Raw genomic sequence first — 22,069 nt, forward strand, 5'->3', positions numbered from 1 at the left:
CCTTCACCTTGGTCAAATGAGTAACGTTGACCTGGCAACAAAAAGAAAAAGTTACTCACCTTCTGTAGCAATATTTTTGGTGGATACTCTATCCACCTGTAGATTCCCCACCTTGTGATTAATCCCTCAGGCCGCAGTATGGTCTGGAATACTATTACCCATAGCTCTTTCTGGACGGTAGGGGACATCACTTAATGGAGGATGCAGACATGCCAGTGGCATGTCAAAGGCAAGCCAATCTACATTTGCCCACACCCAGCTCAAGGACCACTGGTCCTCCTTCCACCTACCTAACCCCCTGCTACTCCACTGCAACACTGTGCCCTGAAAACAGGTAGCATCTCCCATTGCTGCTGCTGCATCGTCCAACACTTAAGGTGCATTCTTCTGCACTACCTACCATTTCTCATGCACATTCTTGCACCCACTCACCCCGCACTACACCACACCCTTACCTGCATATCTTCAACACTAGCTCCCTCACAAAACCCACCACTGAAATTTGGGATCTGCTTTACGACCGCTCACCAGACCTGGTCTTCCTGACCGAAAGCTAGCTGGCTGACTCGCTCATCAACTCCTGTCATCATCACGGCAATCCCTTCTTTCTCCCCCATAAGATACAAGATTACAGGACAAACAGACCAGGAGGCAGAATCATTATGATTTTCAAAGAATTCATTAAATAATCCATCCCCTCGGAAAATACTACCAGCACCACTTTACAATTGACCTTCAAACTCCTCATCCCCGCCAACTACACCCTGTGCGGCAAATTCATCTATTGTCCTCCTGGACCACACGCCAACTTCGGCAGCACCATTGCAGACTTAGTCACGCCCTGATTCTTTACTCCAGTGCCTTCCTCCTGCTCGACAACTTCAACTTCCACCTGGAGGATCTCATCAATCCCAACACAACCTCCCACCTCAAGGACTTGTCTAACAACGGACTCACCCAGCGAGTAGAATGTCCCCACAAACATAGCCGGACACCTACTGGATCCCCTTCATCACCAGCTTCAGCAACATCGCAATAGACAAGCCGACACCGATCACCTGATCCAATGACACTCTCATCAACATCAGCATACCCATTCAACACTACTGCAGAAACATCATCACCAAATCTTCATGAAGCACTGGAACAAGATCTCTGAAGAATCCTGGTATTTGAAACTCCTACAGCACCAGCCACGACAACAACCTCCCCAATTGTATCTCTACTTCAACACTGAGATCCCTACCAGTGCAGACATGCTAGCTCCTCCGAAAGCTACTAGAACCAGACTGCAAGCTACCTGGTACACGGAAAAGCTCAGGCTCACCAAATGCCATTGCAAACAACTTGAGCATAGATGAAGACAAAAAGTCAGAACACCACCAACAAGAGCACCTACAAATACTGCCTCAAACATTACCATCAGCAAATCAGAGCCACCAAACGGTCTGCGCTCACCGACTGAATCGAAAGCAGCACCAAGGAAATATTTGCCATAGTGGAAGACTTCACCTCTCTGGCTGCAAGCTCCACCAGCGCAATCCCCTTTCAGGACCTCTGCTCCCAGCTGTCTTCAGCAACAAGATCACCATCTACAAGAACTTCTAGTTCCAATCGGACACTTCCACCCTCACAGCACTCCTGCCCAGCTCTACCAACACCCAGAGGACGACCTGGCCCACCATCACTACTCAAGAAACTGCAATTGCCATGCAGTCCATAGACTCCAGAGCACCCATCTGCGCAGTCCTTACCCAGATTCTTAATGACCCAATTATCACAGTCTTCCACTCGGCTGTCTGGAAGCATGCCACAGTACTCTCCCCCACACCCTCATGAAACCCTATGCAGATACATAGATCTACCAGCCTACCACACTGCTACCCTACCCAACAAAAGTCATGGAAAGAAAATAAACAAATGTCTAGTTACCCACCTCACTGACAACCACCTCCTCCACACCACTCAATCCAGATTCAGGCCAAACCACTGTACAGAATCTACTCTCATCATCGCTCTGGATGATTATGGACATAGGTGACACTCATCAGACTGGATCATTCCACAGACTTTGACAGTCTCCCACTCCACTCCATCCTTTTCAAACGACTGCACGAAACAGTCATCCAAGGTCCTACACTTGGCTTGATTTGCTCCTTCCTTAAAAATCTGGCTCCCTTCACCTCGGACACAGTTAACGTCATTTGCAGAGTTTCCACACGGATCCTCACCAAGCCGTACTCTGATCTACACCTCCATTACCCCACTTGCCACCATCATCCGCACCCACAGAACCAACATTACATACTATACTGATAATACCCAGTTCATACTCTCCCTCAAGACTCCAAACATCAGGATCAATTTCTCTCCCTGCATGACTGAAGTGTCGGATGGATAAAACCCAACTGCTTCAAGATCAACACAGACAAGGCAGAACACCTGGTGCCCTGCCAAGCTTGGACCCACAGTCTTCCTGGCAATCCATGCAAAGAACCTCAGAATAGTAAACGACAACCAACTCACCATGAATGGCCAAGTAAATGCAGTCTCCTGCTTCCACACACTCAAGATGCTCATGAAGATATTCAAATGGTTCTCCACCCATACTTACTGGACTGTCAGCCAAGACTTCATCACCAGTAAGCTCGACTACAACAACAAACTCTATGCTAGAATCAACACTCAACTTATCAGAAAACTTCAGACCATGCAAAATCCAGCAGCCAGGCTCACCTTCAACCTCCCACCCCATACTCACATCACCCCACACCTCAAAGAGCTCCACTGGATCCCAATCCACAAATGAGCACTCTTCAAACTCCTAAGGCACACATGCAAAGCCTTACACAACATTGGCTCTATGTAAATCAACAATCGCATAAGCTTCCACAAAGCTACCAGATATCTCCGCTCAGCCAGATTCCTAACGACTCCTAATCACACACTCCTGCAAACGCAGAATCAGATCCAGGGGTCATGCCTTCTCCTAACTGGGTCCTAAGCCATGGAAGTCAAAGCCTCCTCTTCAGTTTTTGAACTCCACAAGAAACTGAAGACCTGGCTCTTCACCTAGCCCTGACCCTAGCTAGGCCACACCACTTCTGCTGCAGCACTAGCATACCTTTCTGGGGGAGTTGTACGCTATAAAAATACACATAACCTTAGCTTTCAGAACAAAAAGTGTCTTACCATTCTCAGGGAAGGAGGAAAACATCAAAGTTGTGCTTTTTGCTCTGTATTGAGACTCTGCTCATAGTTCAGTGTAGCTTGGTGTGTCATGGCTAGCAAATTCACAACTGAACAGTCATCTGAAGTCACAGGAGGTAAGCCATGTTCCCAAAATGGGAGTGGAAGTAGGACTAGAAGTCCAATGACTTTGTGGATGGTAAAACCGGCATATCAAGTGGCTTACTATACCCCAAGTGGGTTATAGAAGGAGCATCCGTTTCATGCTTAGAGGTACAGACTTTACTTTTACTAATGTAGTGCCCTCTGGTGTTAAAGTAGTATAACACTAGCAAAATATGATGTTTTCCAGTTTCCACTGAAAAGCAAATAATCCCTTTGGTGGTGTTTTATCGGTTATAAGTTTTATCTGACACGCTAATAATGTCCTTTTCAGCACTGCTTTGCCTTTCCTGTTGCCTGCATAACACATGAAAAGCTGGCCATCCTTCCAAAAGTCCTTTATGCAGTCAATGTAAAAAAAAAAAAACTCTTTGCTCTTTTAGGGACCAGCCTATGCTACCTCTCCTCCTTGGTAGGGTGAGAAGGGAAATAGAAAGATGGCAGTGTAATTATTTTACCCAAAATGAAGGGATTCACCACTTTCAGGAGGAAACCAGCGTGGCTTCTAAAGAATAACTTGTAGAGGTAGAAAGTGGTGAATGGGAGCTTAACAGACCGAACTTGAAACTCATGGACACGCCTGGCACAAGTGATAGTAACAAGAAAAAAGTTAAGACATAATGAATAACTATGAAAAGGCTCAGTGGCCCATCAAAAACACAAGAAGCAGGTTTAAATCCCACCGTGACCCAAAAAGGGAGTGGGGGAAACATATTGATCAGACCTTACAAGAACCCCAAAACAATGGGATACTTGAAAGGTGCCTGTTGATGCAGCAGAAAGAGGGTGGAAGAGGCAGTAGATACCACTTCTCCGTACTCACAGCACAACCTCCCCGTGCTAACAAAAGTACGAATCGGAGATTCGATCCTTAAACTCTGGCAAAGCACTGGGCCCAAATGGGCTCCCTATTGAACTTTATAAACTTCGGCCAGATAAATTGGCCCCCCACTTAAAGTCAATGTTCGAGGAGTCTAGGGAGGTAGGGGTGTTACCCCGGGAACAGAGGCTAGCCACTATTGTCACCATTCATAAGGAGGGAAAGGCTGCGACGGATTGTGCCTCATATAGGCCCATATCACTTTTGAATGCAGAGCCCAAAATTTTGGCTAAACTTTTAGCTAATCGATTGACAAAGGTGATCACAACCCTAATACACCCTGATCAGTCTGGCTTTATGCTCCGTAGAAACACCGCACTTAACTTGCGTAGAGTACACGGGGTAATAGATAGAGCCCGCAATCTTCAAGAACCAGCGGTGATTGTATCATTGGACGCGACGATGGCGTTTGACACCGTGGAGTGGCCCTACCTGTGGACGGTTCTGGCCAAGTTTGGGTTTGGTCCGGGATTTATCCAGTGGGTATGTCTACTGTACTCCGCACCTCTAGCACAAGTGGTGGTGAACGGGAAGGTATCAGCCTCATTCCCACTTAGTCGTGGGACGCGTCAGGGCTGCCCGCTGTCCCCCCTTCTTTTTGCTCTGGCCTTGGAACCCTTCGCAGCATGGATTTGTTGGGAACCAATGATACGAGGACTGAGGTGGTCCCCCGGGTGGGAAGATCGTGTTTCATTATACGCCGATGGCATCTTGCTCTATTTGCCCTCACCGCAGAAATCCCTAAAGGCGGTTCTCGATATTCTGGCAGTCTTTGGGAGGTTCTCGGGACTCGATATTAATTGGGGGAAATCCCTATTATTTGCGCTTAGTGGGACCCCTCCTGTTCCTCTCCGAGGATGTCAGATACAAGTTAGTGACAGTGGGTTTAAATATTTGGGGATCTTTGTCTCCCTCGACCCTTCAGTTCGATATGCTCGAACCTGCTACCCCCCCCTCCAAAAACTCTAGAGCAACATTGCCAATTGGAGGAAGCTCCCCATCTCGCTCCTGGGTAGGGCCGTCCTTTTCAAAATGATGGCCCTGCCCAGATTCCTCTACATCCTGCAAAATACACTGGATGTCGTCCCAGCAGCCTATATTAGGGAAATCGAGGGCCTGCAAAGAGACCTGTTGTGGGACGGAAGACCTCGAATCGCATTAAACAAGCTAACGTTAAGCTGGTATGGCTGGGGCATTAGTCTCCCGGATATTAGGAAGTACTACTGGGCCTCCCAATTGGCAGCTATTAACCATGGCATGTTCGGCCGCATAGATGATCCGGGGTACGCCATGGATAAATGGATCCTACCAGGTGGGAACTACAGTAGAGCTCTTTATTCCCGTCCCGGGAGATTTCAGTTGTCGGGCCCCACAAAACATTCAGTTGAAATCTGGCACGAGGCCACAAACTCCCTGGGATGGAGAAACAAGTTAACTTTAGCCACCCCTCTGTGGGATGCGGAGAAGATGGGCGATCTCAGGAAAACGAAGGGGTTTGACAGGTGGGATCTCATTGGAATTTCGGCTATCAAGGATATGTGGGGGAGGGTGGGATCAAGACCTTCCGGGAACTTGAAGCGGAATACGAGCTGGCATATGCGGAAAGGTTCCGCTATATGCAGGTTCATCACGCGCTCAAGTCCGCGTTACCAAAGACGGTAGCCCCCCCGGAGGCCTCCCCGCTAGAGGATAGGATTCTGGATGGTCTCCCCGAGAGAACGATTTCTATAATATACAAAAAGTTGGTCAATCATATGGCAGATCCTCTTCAAGCACTGAGAGAAAAGTGGGTGCAGGATGGGATAGAAATGGATGAGGAGGACTGGCAATCGGTGATATCCTCTCCCAAAGTAGTGGTGATCCCAGCGAGATTAAGGCTAGTTCCGTTGAAAATCCTTCACAGAATATATATATCGGGGCCCAGATTGGTAAGCATGGGGTGGGCTGCCACAGGGGAATGCAAGAGACAATGTGGACTTACCGGCACCTACATGCACACTATCTGGGAATGCACATATATTAGCTCATATTGGCTTCAGATACATGACATAATCAGTGAGGTATTATACGTCACTCTCCGACCGGAGGCAAGGAGATGCCTACTAAATATATGGGAGCCTACAGATTTGAATACATCGCAGACTCAGTTGGCCACTCTTGGATTTATGTTAGCTAAACGTAACATCGCTCAGCTATGGGGAGCAGCACACACGCCCACCCTAGAGGACTGGGAAAGAAATCTTGATTGGTGCATGTATAGAGAAAAAACGGTGTATCTGGCAAGGGGATGCCCCAAGAAGTGGTCGCGAGTCTGGGGCCAATGGAATAAATATAGAGGGGAGATTTGTATACCACCCTGTATTGAGGACCGGGAAGACCCTGACTCCCCATAACGTTCCTTAACATTAGAATTAATGCTTGACCCTTCGAATGTGTGAAATGTCCTAGCTGACTCGCCCGATCCTCTGTAATGTAGGATTTGCCGATGTTGGTTATTAAAAAGAATTTTTTTTTAAAAGTACGAATCAGAGTATATAAGCTAACCGTGCTTTCAAACGGTCAATGTGATCTATGCATCAAACTCTTAACCGTACGCACAGCACAGCCTCCCTGTGCGAACAAAACCACATACTTGAAGATATACTGAAGAGATTAGACAACCAGGCTTTCAAGGGGTCAATGTGATCTACTCACCAAGCAGCAAATGCATGACATCTGCCGGAGATAACAGATTTGGTGGAAGGACGAAATGCAGATAAGATCACATCCCCTTCGTCATCAGGCAGTTGTAGTGAAGCCAAGTGCCCCTGTTCAGTTTCCAGACAAAGGTGTAGGTTCTGGGGATGTGGGTGGAGAATGTGCGCCACCAACAGAGAGAAGGTCCACTCTGAGGGGAAGATGAAGTAGGGAGGCACAGAAAGAGGTGCAGAAGATCACACCCTTCTCAGCCCATATGGGGCCACTAGGCTAACTTCGATCCTATACTGGGATATCTTACTCAGAACCTGAAGAACCATGGTTAATGGAGGAAATACATAGTGGAGAGGACAGTTCCATTTCAACCGAAACAGGTCTCCTAATGCTCCATGCATCAGATGCAAGAGGGTACAGAACTTTAGGCAATGTGAATTGGAAGGAAAGTTAAAGAGATGCAAGTGGGGATACATAGATTTAACGTGCTGTTTGCGAACCCCCGATTGAGACAGCACTCGTGGTTAACAAGATGACACAGTCAGGTCATCAGCTCTGGTGTTCAGTGAGCCCACTAGGTGATTCGCCACCAACCACATTTTGTTGCTGTACACTCTCCTCAGGGCTTCTCAGCTGGGAACCTGGGACCGTACTCCCTTTGTTTTTTGACATACTCCCCTATGAACAGGAGGCCCCAAGAGATTTTGCCACATGATAGAAAAATCCAAGTTATGAGGCAGGGATGCAATTGATAGCCGATGTGACTGTACCATCTTGGGACATCAGAATCCCCTGATCTCCTGAAACGGACTGCCACATCCCTCATCACCTTCATGAAGGTGCGTAGTGCTGATGTCTGACCAAAAGGAAGGAACGCAAATTAGTAGAGCGTCAAGAACCACTATAAAACTCAACTACTTCCTGTGGGACCTCAGGATTGGTATATGGAAATATACGTCCTGCAAGTCGAGATATACCATCCAGTCCCCAAGTTCGAGCTCCAACAGAACCTGTGCAAGGGACAGCATCTTAAACTCTTTGCGGAGAAAGAGGCTCAAGACACAGATCCAAGATTGGAGGAAGCCCACCGTCCTTTGGAACAAGGAAGTAGGGGAAAAGCATTCTTGGCCAATCTCCTCCTCGGTCACAAACTCCACAACTCCTTTCTGAAGCTACTTCTTGCTGCAGAAAGAGGAGGTGTTCCTGTGAAAGGAGAGCAATCCAAGGAGAAGACTGCTGGAAGGATAGGGAGTACCCCTTTTCCACAATTTGTAAGATGTACTGGTCTGAAGTTATGATTTTTCAGGTCTTTGGAAAAAGAGAAACTAGACCTCTTACTGGTCTAGAATGAACAGCCGAAGGAGAACTAGAGCTGTTTTCTACAGTGGCTGTGGAGGAGAAGCAAGGAGTAACTCTTTGTTTGGCTGGATGTCCCCCGCCTTTTCCACGGCCCCTGCAGTGGTGCAGGATGGGGTTAAATTACGGGACCGATCTATACCTCCTAGCGATAGGCCTATTGATGGCAGGGGCTGAAGATGAATTGGTCTATGTGACGAGTAGCGTCTAGAAGTGGGATAAAAGAAGAGGCTCCAAGGTGAGGACCGTGGGCTATAAGACCTCTGTGAGAATGTTTGATATAATTTCTACAGCAGGCAGACCTAACTCCAGAACATCTGCAGCCTTTAGCATTATGGAATGGTAGGAGGAATACAAACAAGGGAAGAGGCCCCTCTGGGTCCACAAATTCTAGTTCTAGGGAGGTGTCCATGCACTGGCCTTAGCCAGGGCATGAAACTCCTGCAATGGCTTTCGAGGATCTCCCTGATCGGGGTCTATACTAAATAAGTCATACAGAGAGATGTGCTCTCAGCCACATTTATCCTCCAGTAGACATTCCTGCCTCCCTTCTGGGCCTACAGAAAGGTGCTAGGGGATTCGGGGAAGTAATAAACTGCTCTGTAGCCAGTTTCAGCATCGGGTCACTGTCTGCTGCACTGGAGGTCGCTGTAGTACTGACACCAGAATCAGTGATGGCGTTGACGGCACCATCTGGTGACTTAGAAAGAGAGTGAAAGGCACCAAGGAAACATCTGCCTGAGGGAATCCAAACAGCATTCCCAGAGGTCCTAGGGTGTCCAAAGGTGCTACAGAGAGGATCATAGCACGTTTGAAGTCTTCAAACATCGCGTTGAGGTAACGCACCAAGAAGTCCGGGTACAAGTGAGGAACTGTAGCCTAGGGTGGCACTGCAGTAACAGGGGTATTTACTGGTGATGACCATGCTGGATCCTGTGGCACGGGATCCCCAACCAACTCCGGCTCCGAAGAGGAGTCCGAGGGTGGTCTCGGCAACTCATCTTATTTATGCTTGCTGCTGTGCCCCCTCTTCTTTTTGGGTTTCTTATGGGAGGACCTTCACTTTGACATCTCCGGGGACCTGATCTGGGGCGTAGATCTACGCCTGCTTTTGCGGTCCTTGGTTCTGGATATGTAGAGCTTGCTTTCCCCCTTTTTTTTTTTTAACTTGGGGTGCATACTCGAAACATGTTGCACAACTCGGCGTCATGATCAGAACCCAGGCACCAGACACACATTGTGGGGATCAGTAACTAACATTTGCCCCTCACAATCCTAATAGGGTTTAAACCAGACTGCTTAGGAGGCGACAGATGCACTAGAATACATTAGAAATTTGAGGAGAATCAAGCTCCGGAACCACATCAAGAGGCGTGAAAGAACAGACATCAGCACGACAGTGGGCACACTACATGGAGTCGCTACTGCTGAGAAAAGCTTTCCAGACCAGGTTCTATTAATCAAAAGGAGGGGTATTAATGAAAAGATGAGGAATATGCAGGTAGAACTATCCATCAGAAACATCTAGAGCCTTTCCTCCACAAATACTCATGTTATGGTTTTTACATTATTTAAGTTTCACCAGGTAATGCTGTAGTGAGTCTGTAAGAAATATGCTGGTGCATGAGACATGATTGACTCTGCCCCAACTCCATCACCAACACAAGATGCCATATTGATAGGACTGATCTGCTTCAGAAAAGCCAACCTTTTAGTGGTGGGTTTGACATGTAACAAACTATATCAAACACATCATCTTTTAGAAACACATTGTGATTTAACCGAACCAGCCCTCCAGCCTTTCATAGACAAAGCAGGCATTTGACTAATAGATATTGTGCCCTAATGCACCTTTAAAAGGTCTTGGCATATGACCGCTTATGCCTCGGACTTGCCAGTCTGCCATTAGCAATCCTGACACGAAATGTACTGCTTGCTTTACAACGATTGCACATGTCCTTTGATACCTTCAACCAGTCTGTTCTTAGCCAGCAGCACTCTGCCTTCTGGTACTTGTAGTTTTGCTTTTTTTTCCCCCTTTATAAGTATAGGTTTTCAGGTCCTTGCACATAAAGTACTGTTTGCTAGTAAGTTAAAAACTGGCTGCAGGCATCACCCTTGGCATGGGACAACTAAGTAGATGTGAATGACTATTCTCCAGCCGTCCCAACCTTTCAAAGACAGTCACAGATGCTATATAATGCAAAATGTTTTTGGCAAGTCAATCCAGACAAGTATTGCCTACGTGAAACCCAGTGTTACTAAGATTATACACAAAGGACAACTTTGGGTATTTTCCATGCTTAAACCCAGTCATTTGATCCCATCTTAGCACATAAAAAAACGAAGGTCAGAATAAAGTCACTGACATCTGTCTCACAAAGCTTCAGGCCCACATAATTTCTATACGTTTAAAGGGGCACTGTCACATTAGTTTACCCAACCACTTTGGTTTAGTTAGAGGTCTGACTACTTCCTCAATAAATCTTAGTTGCCATTGCCAGTAGATGCGGATATTTCGAGGACTGGGAATGTACAGAGTCCTTATGTTTTTGCTGGGTAGGAAAATGGCCTCAGATCATGAGTTCTGCACTGTATACCACTGCCATCATTCAAGCTAACAGGCCTCCTAGAAAGGTATTGCACAGATATCCTGGAGTGCTAAGCAGCCAGGGGTGTCCCTTCTTTGACCATTACTTTCTAAGTATGGTTGATGTCCAAAACCGTGTCAGTGATTTACGTCTACTATTCCTTATGAAGTAATCTGCAAAGCAACTGTTGGGTGACTGCACACACCTTCATTAAGTGCTAGAAAAAGATTTCTGCTCCAGAACAGATTTCACTAATGGATAAGAAGCAGCAAGGAATGTTTCTGGTTAAACCTTTAGTGCATCAGTTATCTTCTCCATTTTCTTTTGAAGATGCTACATTGCATGAAAACAAACTTAATTAATAATTGGGGTGGATGGTAGTCCACTACAAGTAATAAAGTCACTAACCTGTTGGGTCAAAGCAAAGGACATAGGTGCCATATGAGACCGATATGATATGCCAAGGAGGTTCATTCCAGTCAGAGGTTTTGCCATCCGACTTTGAAATGGAAGTCAAAATCCTTCAGTTGGCCAAGGAAATTCTCTCAAAGCCAGATAGCGGTTGGTAGAGGTCCTGCTGATGCTGTTGGTTCTGGCGGGGAAAGCCTCAGCCAGACAATTTTAGCACCTTTGCCTGGTCAAATTTCTTACTTTGCACTTAGTCTCTTTTTTGAACTCATACTCCGCCTGACTATATCCCAGTAGGTTGCACCGAAGTCTGGTAGGCTTGCTACAAGAGTACGCTGAACAGGTTTTTCCAAACAAAAAAACTGAGCAGAAACTTAATTTTCTTGCTCAACGAGATCCAAAATTATTTTCAGCCCGACCTTTTAATAAGTTGTTGAAGTCCAGCAGGGCACAGCCAAGGGTCCAAGGACCTCATAAACAGAACGTGGGTGTCAAACCTCACTCCAACAGAGACCAACCGCAGGATCCATATACAGTTAGACAGGTGGGCACATCAAGAAAATGGCCTCTTGCAGCTTGTGATGGCCCTGTAACCACACAGGTTAGCCAACTGACATCTGGAGTCCACTTATTTGTCCTGGGTACAAATGGGAGCAGGTCCAGCCCTTCAAATCTCCCCACAGGTCTCAACAGCAGGTCCAGAAAGTGTTCTGAGGATCCAGTTTTTTTAGCAGGTGTGTGGGGTTACTCCTGGACACTGCCTAACCAATAGGGAAAAGTCCCCATGGGCAACTCTTCCCATATTTGTTAGGACCAGTTTCTCCTTCCACTGGGCTAGTATCCAATAGGCTTAACAGGGTCTGAAATCAAAGGTTTCACAAATTCACTGAACTATGAATGGAACGGCTTTACCTCTGTCCCTTTTAAGTTCTTTAAACCTTCCCAGCTACCCTTTCAGAGCTTATATTAATCACCTGCCCTACACCCAGTCCATATTGTCACCAGGCCTAAGTCACTGTCCTTCTCTGGTAGCAGTTTTCATACGTCATTAGGATCAAGTACTGACAGTGCAGCTGCTGGCAGGCTAATGCAAATCAGCCTTCAGTAGGATCAGGCAGGGAAAATGTACCTTTCTCAAAGTTAATTTTTCTGAATATGTATTTTATATTCAACTTCACCATTTAACTGGATTTTTAGTGACTATTAAAAATATTCCTTGTCCCAATTCAGAGATAGAATTAATATTTTAATCTGTACTCTAATTTTTTCTCATAGGACAGGCGGACCCTTCCACAGTGAAAACAGCTCTTGGGACTTATCACCACAGGGGCAAACTAACATTACATTTCTACATGTTCAGCATTTAAATAGCATGCACCCCTACCTTGCGAGTTACAGCGCACAGGTGTTACTTAATATTTTAAAATATATTTTTCTCCCTGTCAAAGGGTTGTTTTGGCAGGCCGGGATGCAGATTTAAATTACAGCAGTCAGGCTACAATGGTTGGCCTGAAGCTATGTTTTTTTTTTGTCACACCGGCACAATAAGTGCTGCAGTATACAGGTGATATTTAACCTTCATGACAGGTGTGTATTTATGTGCCATATACTATTTCCTTACAGGAAGGTTAAATATACCAATTAAAAGTTTGACAAGTATATCACGTGTTAGGCGTTAGACTATATGCACTGGGCCTGATTAGTATGGACAAGGTGCAGAGTCCAAAAAATACAAATGAATCAGCAGCATCAGTGTATGAAAAAAATGGTGGCGATCATGCCAAAAAGGATATTTTCTCACATTCATTATCTACAAAATATTTTATGAGATGAACCTAAAATTCACTCACCTTAGTGAATCTTTTTTTTAGGCCTGGCCTACATACAGTTTGGGCTATTTGGCAAGCATCTTGTTTTCCAAGCAATATATACATATTTATGGATGTATATACACACACAATCATACAGGAGCTTTCAATCACGTGCTTTCATACATTGGTCTTTTCACGTGTACTTGAGCATCCAGCATGGGGGCAATTGGCCTATTTCAGATATTGGTTCTCTTTACTAGGAGCGACAACATTGAACCTAGAAAGTAGCCCACTACGGTGTGAAGGCTGATGAGCCAATCTCGAATTTCATTTAAATTTTGTGATAGGACCTTGTTATATCCCCATAGTGTTAATGCATGTTACCCAGCCTAGCTGTCTTCTAGCTACTCAGCCAGAGTGAGATGGTATAGGAATGTTGGTGTGACTGAAGAATGGAATGCTTGGGTGCCTGTGTGGAGGAGTGTTGACAGTTGGAGATGGGCTGAGCAGCAGGCAGGCTGCTCCAGGTGGGGCTCGAGTAGGAGATGGGGTATTGGATACATCTGGTTTAAGGACTGTTGTATATATTTACTACCTGCAACTTGGAACCAATACAGAAACCTACAAAACTCTTCCTGGCTATCCGTCATAAGATACAACAAACCTTTTTTTCGCAAACCTCCTTTTGACATAGCATTTTTACTTTATTTCCAAAACGTGACTACCTCTTGCATGGGTTTGTAAAATATATAATAAAAAATTGCAGACATGCCAAGGCCAGACTTATCGAGCTTTGTCAATAAGTGTTGTAAAGGACAGCAATTGGTCTTGTGGTTGCATCACCATATTTCCATGTGTATGTTCCCTGCCAACGAGTGGCATCACAGGGCATGTTCCTCAAAGGTGTTAGAAAAACAGTCTGCGCCTAGCTGGCCCTACGTATGTGCACGCAGTACACAATACTTCCTTGTCCTGTGTAAACATGCATACTCACCAGTTCAATTTTTCCTCCACCAGTCATGTGGACTGAACTCTGCTTCTCACAATCCGTGTTAACACTTTTTTTTTCTTTTCTGTTTTACTTTAGGCTTGGAAATCTACACCCTATTATCGTTTTTACTGTACCACATGTAGTCTGCATCAAGAGCTCGCACAAACACTACATATATAAGCTAGAAACAATCATTTTGGCCTAGGTCTGCTTCATATGTACTACCATCTTGTCAGATCTTTAAATAAAGGCCAGAAGCTTCCATAGGTAGATTAAGCATAATGATCCAAGAGCGCCTTGCCCCCTAACAGATACCAAGACTACCTAGTTCATATGCTTGGACAAAAACCGAACTGGGAGGATGCAATAATTTAGTTTGAGGTATTGAATATTTTTGCCACGGTAATATTATTGACAGTGTTTTTAAACAAAACATACCGTTCTGTTAAAGATACAGTCTAACAGTCTGTACTTTAAAAGGCCTTTTTCATAATCACAATAAAATGTGCATGTCCCACTCTAGGACTGCAAGAAATTCTAGAACAAACGCTTACTACTAATCATTTGTCGGACCCCAAACAGAGGACAGAATAAGCTTTCATTTTCGAAAACCTTTAATGTGTAGCATATGATCAGATACTTTTATGTAGTGTATCTAGTGTAAGCCACAATTTACATGAACATGGCAATTCAACAGAACATACAAAGAGCAGTGGTACCAAGGGTGACAAATACAACAATATTTAGCATTCAAGATTAAAGTTTCACCTGAAAGCATTAACGAGGACAGATAATTTTACTCTTTGTAAATAGATTCTGTAAGAAAACATTTACACATTTAATTACAGAAATGCATTTCGGCTGCTACTCACAAAAGTGGGAATATAAAATACGAAGTTAAGGTATTTTTTTAAGCACAGTTTGCAGTCGTAACATGGAACAGAAAAAGCACAATATACTGGGAAAACGATGTCCAACATCATATTTTCATATAAAAATTAGAAAACATGCATCAAAATAGCTTGCAACACAAAAAATCTGGCCATCCCTTTACTTGGCAAGGCGCACCAAAGAGGTTTTTTTTAAACATATAAACGTGTAGTAAAATATATTTTTTATAGCTCAAAGACTACAGCTAAATAAAACCTATTCCACCTTTCTCGTTAGTGGAATGAATGCCAAAAATATCATCAGATAAAACTAACATCAGCAAAAAAAAAAGTAAACAACATGTATAAACACCCCCTCATTCAGTACTACACTACAAAGTTCTAAACCTGCATTATGACCAAAGAAAAGTCTTGCATCGAACCGCAGACATATTGCCATGTGTAACGCAAATGTAGAAAAATTAGAAATTTGGTTAGTTACCGGAACCGAGAATGGCAATTTCCAACCCACAATAACCTGTTTAACCCAGTAGAAAAAAGTGCAAAGCTGAGCACAGTATACCTCACAAAAATGATCAACCCCTATCAAATAAACATTATTATGGCGACATATATAGGCTTTTTCGACCTACTTCATTCTTATTTTAGCTATGTAAATAAGTAAAAATAAAAACAAGTATGAAAATTGAACAAAGGCTATGATAAGGCAATTAAGCATCTTCTGAATGGGGCCTAGAAATCTGTCAATTTCAAACATTCACAAATGAAATGTTTAACGGAACGTATAAGCAGTGCTACACAACATTAACTCCTTCAATTTGTGTAATACAGTAAGTTGCAACAGATCTGTATTTAGGAACCATGGTAAAGATGAAGTGTACTCAGTATAGTGGCATCATATTTGTGTTCAACCCTTATTAAAGAGGAGTGTTCCACAACACTGCTGACTTCTGGAATGGATTCAGCTGTGTCACCAAATCCATGATAATGTCCATAGTGCAAGCTGTCTCCACCGTTTTCGGCCCAGGAAGGTCTCTGGGAGACGCAGCTGCCTGGGCTTCCATTAAGATGCAAAGACCCACACATAAGTGAACTAGAAAGGTCTTTTTCAGGCTCTTGTGCAATACTGCTTGTACTGTTGTCATTCCCATGTCCATTCAAGAAAGAAAACTGTGGTTTTAGACCTCCACCATCTTGTTCTGTTGCCGTAATCCACTTGTTGTGACTAGGTTCCATTTCGGAGAACTGTGTTGTGAAGGTGAAGTCCAAATGTCCATTGCTGGCAGATCCTTTTGTCAATTCATTCGATTGTGCGCTACCATAACTTGAATCTGCATTAAGAAATACACCGGTCACCAAACATGCAAAGCAAGAGAATGGCATAAACACGTGAGGGTCAGCAAGTGCAGCTCAGGCAACTTAAGACTGTTAATCGGTCTACATAATGGTGCATGGCAGTGAGTTACATCATTTCTAGCAAGCTCTAAAGCGGAAAATCATCGCTCCTAAGGTGCATCACTGAGTGCATGAGCCTGAAATGCAGTCACTGACATTGAGATTCCTTGCCCACCCTTTTACAGAGATCATTTAGCAATATCAGACTGAAATACATACTTGAACGAGATTTCATATCCTGCCAAGAATTCGAGTGGCAAGAGAAAACTCAAAAATCTTCTTAGAGGCTAACCTGGTTTAAAGGAGCAGATAGGAGAGGGTAACCATACTAGACATGAAAAAAAGAGAGTGGAAGAGAGCACATATAAGATAGCTCAGAAAAAATAAATAGGGAGGACAAGTGAAAAAGGGTGGTGTCATCTGCTACGGGGAATGCACCTTAAGTTTTAAGAAACTGAAACAAGTTCAACATAATGTGTCTCCACCCCGTAACCCCCCAAAATAAAACTATTAGGGATTAACTTTGACTTTTTGTTTATAATGTATCAATGAATTGATCAAGCCCCATCAGATTTGCAAATGAGATGAAAATCTGAACTGAATGAGCAAGTGGCTGCATTTTTAAATATAAACTTGGACGTTTGTAGCTTACAATAAAATCCTACATCCTCCACATAAAATAAAGTTGTGTTTCATCACAATTTGAAAACTCGAGATGTGCCGTAAAAAAGGTTACACATCACAATTAACAAAGCAATTCTGGTTTCTAACAGGTCACAAGTAATAAATCCTCCTTAGAAACAAAAAGGTGACCTAGTCAAATGTTGCCCTTGGGTTCGAAAGACGCATCGGTTGTGAAGGAATGGAACACTATGAAACAAGCGTTAATTCAAAATTTAAGCAAAGTATGTGATGGGACAGTAACGGATGTTCAAAAAAAGGTTCAACTTGCTCAAACTTAAGTTTATGCAAACAAGAATTGGTTCATTAAAAACAGAAGAGGGTTACGATGACAGGCATTTTTTGAATCCTTACCTCAAACGTGTTGCGACTTGAGGCGTTGTATATTTGAACCTAAACGTTAACCGAACAAGAGTGCTTGCTGTATTAGGGCGGTCTTCCCAATGCTAAACTACTCCCAGCATCTACTTCATTAATTTAACCTCTTTTTATCCTTTTCCTATTATGCTTTGCTTGTCTGGCAAATTGTAACAATGTAAACGAGACTAACAAAAAAGTAAGCTTATCAATAGTCGCATATTTATCACCCAAGTGAGAAAACAAAAAAGACAAATTTCACTTCTATCTAGGGGCAGGGGTAGAAAAACAGCATACACTTTTCCAATGGGGGCTTGGTTAGGTGCCTCTCTGACTCTTCTAAGTGTTCCCACTGACCAGCCTGGGTCTAGCATAACCTTGAGTGTTGTGGTGACCAAGAAAGGGTTTAATTTGCTTTGAGTAAGCACTTCCAAGACAGGCTCACACTCAACTGTTGAGCTTCACAGAATCACACAGGACTACAATGTCTGCCTCTGTGTTCATCTTTCCCACTGGTAACCAGACAGTGTACTGAATCACAAGCGGTGTATGACTTCCGTCTAATTCAAAGGAAGTACATTCAAGAATACCCCCAAAGAGTTGAAGCTATTCCAATGTTCCTATATGTGGTGTAAGTCAAGTCCCTGGCCTCACAGAGGTCAGGCCAAACAGAAAGTAGTATGCTCTTCTTGTAGGAGTAGGAACTCACTAAACTCTTTTACCTTAATTCAGTTTTCTCATTTGTACACAGACAACATGACTGGGGGAATAATCCTTATTGTCAAGCTTGCAAACGAAATGTCTGAGAATGATTAATGAGAGAGAAATGACATTCTTGCTCCTACAGTTAAAAGTCATAGCATTGTAACTGTGTCAGTACGTTTGCATATTTTAATCCCCTGCAATATTATAAAAGCACAGTAAAGGGATTCTGTGTCCCTTGATCCTGGCCATCATGTGCCATGGTATCAAAGATATTGTGACCCAATACCGAAGGACTTTCTAGGTGCTGCTTAAATCGGATCAGGCAAAAAATATCAGCAACAACAAGCCCCAGTGAACTTGGAAAAGTATATTTTTTAAGATGTTCCATCAACATCTCAGTTACTTTAAATAGTAAACAAAAAGCTGCATATTAACGTTCAAGAGTTAAATCAAGCATGTTATTTGGATTCCCCCGCAGGCAGAGCGAAGAGTGGATCTGTGCCCTGATTTTCCACTCAAACTTGCAATAACGTTAAGGCCTAAAGGTAGCAGAAATGACTGTGCCAAGTGGCCTCCAAATCCCCAAGATGTTGACACCTTAACATGAACGGTTGATGTAAAGAAACAATGGTAATTTATCCAGTACTTCTTTCAAATGATTGTTCTAGGTTAGGTAAACTCATACTATACAATTTGTGGCAATGAGTTAAAGCATTATTCGACAACTAGGATAAAATAGGATACTGGATAGAAGTTTGTCTGTCGACAAATACCTTTCACTACCCTCAGTATAATGGGAGCAAGCAAACGGTGAAAATACTTGCCACTAAACCTGAGAACACCTATACAGCGGTTTTCATTCAGGAAGATACTAAAGACGTAGCTATTGGACTACCTACTCTATGTTGTTAGACTGCGGTGCACAGTTGGGCAAATGGGGTTTTTGATGCTATAAAAGTGTGTTTTTGATATTAAATGGATGTAGGACAATAGTTTCCATTAGCTAAGATTTTGGCAAATAAAAAACCTTTACGACTATCAAAGGGCATCCCGTAGGCTACAATAATTTCATAGCAAGATTCTGAATTAAAATAATTGCAGCAGATCCCCAGAATGCTTTATATTCTATTGTATGTGCCATTCGATCTTGGATATAAGCCATATCACTTTTTTGAAAAGGCCGTTTGGTGGGTTTTAGTGATTTGTTTAACAATGAGGCCCACATTTCATGACACCCAATGAGACAAATCATTAAAAACTCCAAAGAGATGAATACGAGTTTGGAATGGGTGGGAAATTGGTTGAGAGCAACAAAATGGCAAAACAATGTCAAGCCCACTTCTAGCTACGACTACCAGAAAATGTCTCTAAAAGGCTCAAACATTACGTTTTTTTATATTCTGTAAAAGGGAATCTCAATGCACTGACAAAAATAATTACGTTGATAAAATAAAAATACTTTAAATTTTTTTTCTCCAAAAATCATACAACTGCAATACTTCCATTCCTTAATCGTGAAGCTAATATATGAACTCCCAAATGCAACATACAACAAAATCTAAACCCTATATCAGAGAACAGTATATATATATATTTATATACATACATACATATATACACACACAGACATTGATTGAGAATCAATTACTTTCCATTCTACCCTGTTTGATAAACCTCTATTCTAAACTTGAAAACCAATCATTGCTTTTGTGGTAGTACAGCAGGTCGAAACAGGACACCAAGTGCACCAAAAAAAGTCCCAATGGCATTTGTTCAGTTAGAAATAATAGGCATATTGATTGATGCAACGGCATGGTGTTTGCATGGCAGAAACTGTATATATTTCTGTTTCATTTGGTCCAACAGAAGAAACGCTTTTTTGGAGACTGACATCTTCAGCCATGAGAACATTGCTGCTGCCATTGGGACGTGCTTCTCCCCCACCTGATACAGCTGCATTTTCGGTTTCTATGTGCATGTCCTCTTCGTCATCCACCAGCCCTTGGTTCACCACTGATGAAAAACCGTTCACGAGCTTAGCTGCACAAAAAACAAATTTATTAAAATCTTTCAGAATAATGCACACAAATTAAACCAGAAAACTAGTGGACTACAATTTACAATGAGGTTACAAACTGATGTATTTTTTCCCCTTACATGTAAAGTAGAGTACAATAAAAACACTGGGCCCAATTTAAAGTATTTTTAAAATACATTCTACTTCCGTACTCTGAAAGATTTTATATAGGGGAAAAGCTAACCAATAGCCTCGCAAATGGGATTGGACATCTGGCTATTAAAGTTCGAATATAAATGAGTGCCAATGCAGTAAGAGGGATCCCTTCTCTCTAAACACCTATGCTTCCTCCCTTTGGGCCGAAGTTTGGGGTCTCAAAGTGAATACCATCTACAGTCAGCTCAAAGTGAAGACACTATATTGGACAGCTAGCACTGAGAAAGGTTGGACTGCTTTTAAGATTGGCATTATACACCTTTGCATGCTCCGAAACCTACCCTGCAACACACTGCTTTAAGATGATAACAGTCTCACCTTCTGTACGGGCTCTCTTAACTGCAGAAGACTCCATCTGTTCAAAGGACCTCTTTCGGCTAATGACACCACCAAAAGCGTTTTGGGAGATTCTCTGCTGAACACCATTGGAAACGCCATTGGAATAGAATCCATTCAGCTGACAGTTCTGGAGGTTTAAGAGAAACTGTGCACAGTCTTGGAAGCCCTGGGTATGTGCTAGATCGGCTGCAGTCAGGCCACTGGCATTCCTCAAGCTGTACAACAGAAAAACACTAAATTACATACAATCATTGGCCACGTTGGCTTCTCACATTAACTAACTAAAAGCATCACTTCACAACAACTTTCCGTTTACCCTTAACTAATCTTTCTAACTTCTAAACGAAATGCTGTTGTATACTATGAAGGACTTTGTTACTATAACATCCCCCCTTCCCATTCGTAAAATCAATGGCATCTTACTGATGACAGTCTAAAGCACCTGTACTTAAGCATGCTCCAGATATCACATCAATTGAGTACACCCCAGGGTTAGATTACTAATGATTCACAAGAGTACTTTAATTTACAAACATTAAGGAAATGGTCCATGACATTCTAAAAATGTAACAAATATTGTACAATAATAAAGATGTTTTCGAAATCATGATTGTGCAGTTTTTAATAAATGGTTACAAATTGCTCTCATATTCCAAAGCAGTGACATCATAAGTAGTAGACTTAAACTTACTGAGACCATCCATAAGTAGAAGCTGTTTGAAATGTGTGAAGAAACGTGATAAGTATTGCTATAACTTCCTGTATTGAAGTTTCCCAACACAGAAGTTTCCTTATGGTACCTTAAAGTACAAGCGTTAATGTCAAAGATCAAGTATTTTAATTTTTTTTGTGATAATTAGATCGCTTCTGAACACGCACACCAGAAATAAAATAAATGGCTCGCAATATTCCTCCCCCGTCCGCCCCACCCAATTACAGTTTTGCCCAATCCTCTTTGCAACGATTTTAAATGCACCAAGCACTACGTTAAAAACAAACAACCTTACTCAAGGATGATATTACAGTATCACGAACTTCTGAAAAGTGAAATGAGAAACTAGATACCAAACCTTTGTGTAACAGAATCAATCACAAACTACAAAACTAGGACTTAAAATTGAAAACCAGGGAATAATTAAAACTTGATAATATACAGCAAATATAAAACATATTAGGATGTTTGTGAATTGCTGTGACTTGCAGTGATAATGAGATCACCATTGCCAGGTAAACTATGACGAAACTGAAGGTCAAAGGAAGTCAATACTAAGGGGCAGAAGAACCCTTAAACATTAAAAAGATCAAGTGCTAATCCTGATGCGGTCCCGAAAAGAAAAGAGGGATAGAATGGCTACTAGGAATAGATCAAACACCTAAAGCGTAAACTAGT

At 42.9% G+C, this 22,069-nt stretch overlaps 1 protein-coding gene across 1 annotated transcript in view; it reads right to left on the reverse strand.

Moving 5' to 3' along the window:
• Window positions 1-14,675: 14,675 nt before the first annotated feature.
• Window positions 14,676-22,069, reverse strand: part of ANKRD10 (ankyrin repeat domain 10) — an 86,734-nt gene continuing 79,340 nt past the window's right edge. The window contains exons 4-6 of the mRNA XM_085622180.1: window positions 20,659-20,894; window positions 20,052-20,147; window positions 14,676-16,300 (exon numbers count right to left, since the gene is read on the reverse strand). Coding sequence (XP_085478306.1) covers window positions 15,822-16,300; window positions 20,052-20,147; window positions 20,659-20,894 — 811 coding nt within the window. The 3' untranslated portion in view covers window positions 14,676-15,821. The remainder of the gene's footprint in view (window positions 16,301-20,051; window positions 20,148-20,658; window positions 20,895-22,069) is intronic.

The sequence above is a fragment of the Triturus cristatus genome, chromosome 8, assembly GCF_964204655.1.
Source record: "Triturus cristatus chromosome 8, aTriCri1.1, whole genome shotgun sequence".
Taxonomy (NCBI): domain Eukaryota; kingdom Metazoa; phylum Chordata; class Amphibia; order Caudata; family Salamandridae; genus Triturus; species Triturus cristatus.